This window comes from Nansenia antarctica (genome assembly GCF_963989245.1).
Source record: "Nansenia antarctica genome assembly, contig: SCAFFOLD_405, whole genome shotgun sequence".
NCBI classification, from domain to species: Eukaryota; Metazoa; Chordata; class Actinopteri; order Argentiniformes; family Microstomatidae; genus Nansenia; species Nansenia antarctica.
The window spans coordinates 27,501-35,000 of NW_027663017.1; the positions used below are offsets into that span (position 1 = coordinate 27,501).

Genomic DNA, 7,500 nt, shown 5'->3' on the forward strand with positions numbered 1-7,500 from the left:
GTTGTGTGCTTAACCTGAATTGTTGTTCTAGAGGGAAAAACCTGTAATTTTTTTTCCTTGAATGAAGGAAAGGGGATGAATTTGATGATGGGGGGGCCAATGACTAGATTTGACTAAATATTAAAGGTTGAGTATTGGTGTGAACATGAAGGTCATTAATCCACATATAGGATAATACGGTATAAAAAGGACAGAGCTGCTAGGTGTCACTCTGGAGGAGATTAATACTGACACTGGATATTGATTAATTCATAGAAGAATTGATTAAACGGAATTGGGCATTCCGTGGGTTTTTATTTATGTTTTTATCTGTAAGGTACAGACATGTGGTTATCTGTATGGTACAGAAATAAGGTATTGTGTTATAGCACAGGATTTGAAACTATGAAGTAGAATGTTGATTAAGATGGTTAAATGAATAAGGTATTGACACGCAAGTGGTTATGGTATGTAAGTTGAAGTGTGATCTAAAGAAAGTGTTTTAAAGTGGTCTAGTATAATGAAAGATATAGGTCAGCGGTAAAAAAGACAGTTGTAGGACGATAAGAAGTTGAACGGATACGGCATTTGTGTTAATGGTAGAGCGCAACAGATTTGAGTGACAAGATTGATTTATTGAGACAGGAGAGAACAGATGAGACGTGGATTTAAATGACCTTGATGAGACGCAATGCAACAGACTGAATTAAAGTATATGACACGAATGGTGTAACTATAAAGCTCTAACGAGACAATTTAGATAAAAGAATTCCTTTTTACTAACATTGTGTGCAGTGTAATTAATCAAACATGGGGAATCAAATGTCTAGGACGACAAATTGTGAGAAACGGATTATTAAATATAAAATTGATCCACACATAATTGATATTCCGATAAAATACACTGATACAGTGACACCAAAAGGATGGATTTTACTTAAATTAGGACCATTCTATGCAGAACCGTTTCTAACAAAGATTGCGGAATGGAGTGACGATAATTTCCCAAGTATCGGGAGTTTTGAAAAGAATAAACTAAAGATTATTGATGAATATTTGATATCGAACAAAAGCATTTGCGACCCATTATGGGATATTGATTACATGAAAGAAGTCTATCAAGCATGGGTAATAATGTCTAATCAATGGCCTGGTAATATTGTCAGAAAGAAGGAACACAATAGGTCTAACCCGATACCCAAGGTAAAGGAGATACAGAGCGTGTCTCCTCCTGTACAGCCGGAACAGGCGGAGCAGACTGTGATACGCAGCGTGGTTCGGGTGCAGGCACCATTGTTAAATATAGAGGAGAAAGTACTGTATAAACCATTAACCCTGAATGACGTATCTGCAATCATAGTCGACGCACCCAGACCCTTGATTAACCCAAAAGGATTCATAAATTGGTATGAAACAATGTTGCTACATGGTAATTTGAATGGCACGGATTTAAGATACATTCTGATCACGTTAATGCCAGATGTTGAAATTGATACTTTGATAAATGCTTGTGAAACTTTGAATGAAGATAATGATGGGCCATGTAGAGGTAATACAATTAATGAACGATTCCCATGGTTTAATAAACAACACAAAGTGACTCACATTGAACAATTAACCAAATTTCTAAACGAACATGCTAGCCAAAACCGTGATATCTCACAGATTCTGAACTGTAAACGTAAGCCTAATGAAACAATGTCTGACTTTGTAATCAGATTCCAAAATACCTGGAGAGAAAAGGCGAATTTGGAATTAGATGACAAACCTAACGCATTCTTTACAAATATGATTCTAGATGGTATTGGAGACGATGCGAAAAACTTTAAATTATCGACACCAGACATTTTCTCAATGACACCAGCATTGATTGAAAAACGAATAAGGGAATTAGAAGCTTTGGGATTGTTTAATAAGCGACACCAACCACAAGTCTTGGAGCTTGCGCAATACACGGACCTAGAGGGATGGAATGAATACTAAGCATTATGGGTAATGAAGTCTTACGTGAAGCATGTCGAGTGATAGAGTTATAGGGAAATCATTGAGTTAAGTAATAATAATCCTTGTATTGATTAACATATTGTAAACAAATGATAAAGAGTGAAATGAATAACTATTGTATTTTCAGGACAAGCTAAATAGCTTAGCACCAACAGCAGAAAAGTGGTAAAGAGACGAGGGGTGAAACACTGCTCCACAACGCTGCACCAGGGACGACGCTCTGAACCAACACTATTAATAGAACTGCCCTTGCAAACAAGACGCAGCTCGGTGACACAGAGACACACACACGCAGAGAACACATAGAAGTGTTAGACATGAAAATGTAGTTGTCTCTTATTGTAATTATCATACAATTCTGCATTGACTCAGTAAACGTAACATTTGAATTTACTTAGTAAACAGAGACATGCATTGATGACTGTTGATGTTCACACAAGCAAAGAGGAATATGTGACATTTTGATTGATGAATAATCCCGAACGGACAACACAACTCTTGCCAATTCTATCTCCTGACAGAAAACTGAGCAACGGACTAAAAACGGGGGCGTTGCTGAGGGCCAATCTAACAGAAGTGGGGGCTGAAATGACAGTGAACGATTGACGGATGAGAGAAAGGGGAAACCACAAAGGATAATTCTCTGTGTAACTGTAAATGAAAATGTTGTTTTTCTGTTTGGAAGCGGAAACATGATAATGACATGACAGACTACAGACTTTGATAAAGCAATTACACATACGAATAATGACAGTACTTCACACGATCATCAGTGTTAATCGGCCAACAGCTGAATGCACGAGCATTACACATTGATGCAACATTCATGATAGAAAACCATTCACACTGACTCAAGAGTGTCTCTGATAAATCTACTAAAACCAACGGGTGATTGACTGAGAAATATTTGATTATAAGAGAGGGATAGAACATGTAAATGTTCACAGCAGATTTAAATCTTAATGCAAAATAAGCTTATAGTGTACATAGACCAACGGGGAAGTATTCAAGCCATCAGTTATGATTGTGATCAGAATTTTTTAACATACGGGTAGAATAGAACCTATCTACCTCATTAAAAGTATGCTTATGGGAATTGACTCAGATTGCACATTGACAGTGAATAAACTAAGGATTGAAGACTGATTTGGATATTAAAGGGACGGTTCACGGTTTTTCACAACACGTCCTAGTTTGAATACCCATGGCATGAACTTCAAATGACAAATCTTTTTGTTTCCTCTAGGAGCATTGATGAAGGATGAGTTAACCATTTGGAGAGAAACTAAATGTCTGTCTACCTGTACTTAACGATTGTGCAATCCCTGTATCTAAAAATGTCTCAGCAGGCAAGTGCATAACTCACTAGATGGGGGGGACCACAGGGGGCCCAACCCACTCTCAACTCTGACGATGAGAACCAAGCAAAGGGGAAAACACGTATTATGAAACGATTACTGATTCCAGTACCATAATGATAACTATCTCTGCTATTAACAATTATTCTTGATGTTGTTGTGAATTAAGATTGAAACTAGGACAAGAGATACCGGACAGACGATGCGTGCCGAGAGAAACCATGTGATCCTGGCCTCGCTGTGCATAAGATGGATGGCCACAATTTTATCGGTTCTGTATACGCTCTGGGTGTTAACTAACGAAACAGACTTTACTTTAACTGAAGAATCTGACACTAATCTTGTTCGCATGCGTCGTGACATCCAGGGAGTTAAACCAAATAGCGCACTAGACTCAGTTGCAGGAGTTTGCCAGTTTGTTGACAATTGTTGTACGTATTCACCACAACAGGATTAAACCTTTAAGATCAGACAATGGGGACATAGAACAATAGGGGAGAGAAAAGTAGGGGGTAAGGATTTAGAGTTTCAATAACACTGTTAAAACATTTGAGCAAGCAGCATGATGGTGAATGAAATAATTTCTACTGTGAGTCTCTCAATAACACAGCAACAAGACAAGAGGACGATAAGGCGGAAAGACAACAATGTTCCAGCGTCTCAGATAGTGCCTCATTGCGACCGGAAAAGCATGATGGTCCCTCTGTTGAAGATCGACCTAGGATATCGAAGACACCTAAAGAAACTGATTGATGATATCCCTATTTGTTAAAAAAAAAATGTATAATTATGTAACAAACTATGGAAAAACATGTGATTTGACTTAATGATGGAAATGATATCTACTTCATTTGTAATAAGTAGTTAGACATAGCAATGAGAAACCTATTTGGATATTTTCTCCTTTAAACAACAAAGGTTTTTATCCAAAGAAGGTGATTATTCATCAGAGTAGTTTTAACCACAAAGTGACCTTTTACTCATGCCAAGTCAATTGTGGAGTGAGATGTTTGTTCACTTTGTCAGGCCACATGACTGGGAACTTGCATTTGTCCATGGGAAAAGTCATTTAAAGACAGTTCCGGGGGAGGAATGCAGGATCTCAACCATGGGGAAAGAAAGAGAAATAATTAAAGTTACTGTCCATTAGAGAAGACAAAAAAGAGTGGGCTGATAGGATGCATTTTATCATTGTGCTTAGGTAACCTTAATCATTAGTGATTATCAGCAAATTGTAACATCTGACTATTGAGAAATGAGCCAACCTCTCTTGCTGTATCAGCACGGGACTGCAAACTCTCTGTCTGTAACTGGACCTGAGCCAAATATAGAAGTGGGGACCAGTTGGGATCTAAGGACAGTGGAACCTTGTGGTGGTCGGCCAGGTGGTAGACTTATATGGGTACTGGGGTCAATAGATCAGTATATTTAGGACCAGCCAGTCAGCTGACCAGGGTCAGGTAGCTGGGTTGTCAGGATAATAAGCCACTTTTGGGAGGTGGGGACTTCTCGTCAACAACCCTACCTAGACTCAACGGAGCCCTGTCTTTGGGAATGATTTGCATGACAAACAGCTGGCTGCTTGATCAGCAACTTTTGCCTATATCAAGCCACTGTAAGATGTCATTCGGGACGAGTCTCTCACCGTTGCTTGCCGTGTATTGAGAGGCTGGTCCAGCGCTGTGGAATAAACTTTATCTTAATTGTCTACCTGAGCATTAATTCATTATCATAAGGAAGCAACACATCTCGGCCTGCCGCCCTTCATCTGACATTCATCATCTTATCACTCTGTGTGTGTGTGTGTCTCTGTGTGTGTGTGTGTGTGTGTGTACCTCGTAGAACCCTCTGACCATGCTCTCAGTCTGTTGTACGACCCCTCTCTCCACCCTCCACTTCACCATGCGCTCCAGGTACTCCTTCTTGTTCCGCTCCGTCACGGGGATGGACCCCCCCCCCGGCCTCAGCTCCCTCTCCGTGATCTACACACACACACACACACACACACACACACACACACACACACACACAGAGACACACACACACACACACACACACACACAGAGACAGAGACACACACAGAGAGAGACAGAGACACACACACAGACAGAGACAGACAGACACATACAGAGACACACAGAGAGACACAGAGACACACACAGAGAGACACACACACACAGAGACACACACACACAGAGACAGACACACACACACACATTTTACATTGACATTGTTGTCATTCAGCAGACACCTTATTCTTACAATCGATACATTTGACGAAGCAAGTGAATCATCAATCCACCAGTCGTAGCAGGAAGAGTAATCTAGCTCAGGCCCGGGGCCAGTCCCCCCCCCCCCCCCCCCCCCGAACACTTCCTCGTTGACGGTGAAGGACAGCTCCAGGGCGGGGGTGACGGTGTTGTCACCTCCCCCTCCCCCTCCCCTCCCCTCCCCCTCCTCTCCCCCTCCCCTCCCCTCCCCTCCCCCTCCCACCTGTCCGAACACCTCCTCGTTGACGGTGAAGGACAGCTCCAGGTCGGGGGTGACGGTGTTGTCTCTCAGCCACAGCAGGCTCTGGTGGAACTCCTCGTCCAGGTACTCCAGGTCACTCAGCTCACACAGGCTGCAGGAAGTGACATCACACCACCACAGGAAGTGACATCACACCACCACAGGACATGACATCACAAGACCCTTCTGTTGCCTCGAGCCTGTGTGTGTTTATTTGTTTATTGAACACTAGAAACAGCCGTGTCTATGTTACCTACTATAAGAGCCGCCTCGGGGGTCAAATTACCATAGTCTTTACAATGGGAAGCTGCTACTTACACACAACGACCACCAGTTGGTCGTCTTGTAAATTAGCCTGCCTCCAGAATAACAGCAAAACAGCTTCATACTAGCTTATCCTGATGTGGTTTAGAACATGTAAGGATACTGGGTGGTAGAACGCACATATCTAGGACAAGTCATGAAAGGAGGGTCCTGAAATTGAATCACATCAAACCTGTGTGTGTGTGTGTGTGTGTGTGTGTGTGTGTACGTACATGCACAGCAGGCCCTTGTAGAAGGGTGTGTGTGTGTGTGTATGTAATAATAATAATAATAATAATAATTTATTGAATTTATATAGCGCTTTTCCGAGGCTCAAAGACGCTGACAATATAGGGGATATGGGAAACACAAAAACAACAAGTAACATGGAACACAGAGTCAGCGAACGGGGAGGGGGGGGGGGGGGGGGGGGGGGGGTGGTGTAGAGTCCGGTGTCGATGTTGCTGGGAGCCTCGATGGATGTAGCGGCGGCGGCGGAGAATGCCTGCCTTGGTGGCGGCGGTGGCAGCAGCAGCAGTGAGGCGATGGTTGTGGTTCAGTGAGTGTAGGTCAGTGGCAGTATAGGTGAGACGAGAGAAGGGCAGGGGGAGGTGGGGGGCAGGTGAGATGGCCGGGAGTCCAGGGCAAAACGACAGGAGCAGCAGGAGGGCGAAACCAAGCTGGAGATGAAACCAGAGCGACAGCGCGGTGCCGCCGTTGCCGTTGTCATCTGTATTGCCAGCCTGGGACCGAACCCGCGCGGCCGGCCAGCCTAGTGTGCCATGCCAGCGACCAAATCCCGCAGTAGTGAGTGAAGGTTGGGAAGGACTGACACTCACCTGCGGAGATGACAACCCCCGAACCGGGGAGGGAGTGGTGGCTACCTCCCGGGACGAGGGTAGTAGCACAGCACGGCCAGGCTAGCGATGTCTGAGAGCGGCGCGCAGCGGGTCGGTCGGCAACACAGAGCCGGGGGACAGGAACGATGAGGCGGTGAATACTGTAGTCCGGTAGTGGAGGCGGTGAATACTGTAGTCCGGTAGTGGAGGCGGTGAGTACTGTAGTCCGGTAGTGGAGGCAGTGAGAGGCGGGAGATGGCGGGGGGGAAAGCAGCGGAGGTCGGCGAAAAAATCAAACAAAACAAAGTGAAAAATAAAAAGCGGAGACCTCCGGGGAAGACGGGCACACAAAACAAGGTAGACGCCGAAAACAAGAAACCATAGACACTTTTAGGACAGGACACAAAAAGACAGGACAGGGAAACAGAAGCGGCAGTCACAACGCGGACGCCAGCGTGCTCTGAACCCGGAAAAACAGCTACGGCAAACGCAACAGGACAAAACAG

General features: G+C 43.8%; 1 protein-coding gene across 1 annotated transcript in view; it reads right to left on the reverse strand.

The window, feature by feature from the left end:
* LOC308175339 (E3 ubiquitin-protein ligase HECW2-like) overlaps positions 1–7,500 on the reverse strand; it is a gene marked incomplete at both ends in the record, with an annotated part of 22,839 nt that overhangs the window by 3,320 nt on the left and 12,019 nt on the right. The window contains 2 exon segments of the mRNA XM_080551018.1: positions 5,177–5,323; positions 5,835–5,964. Coding sequence (XP_080407144.1) covers positions 5,177–5,323; positions 5,835–5,964 — 277 coding nt within the window.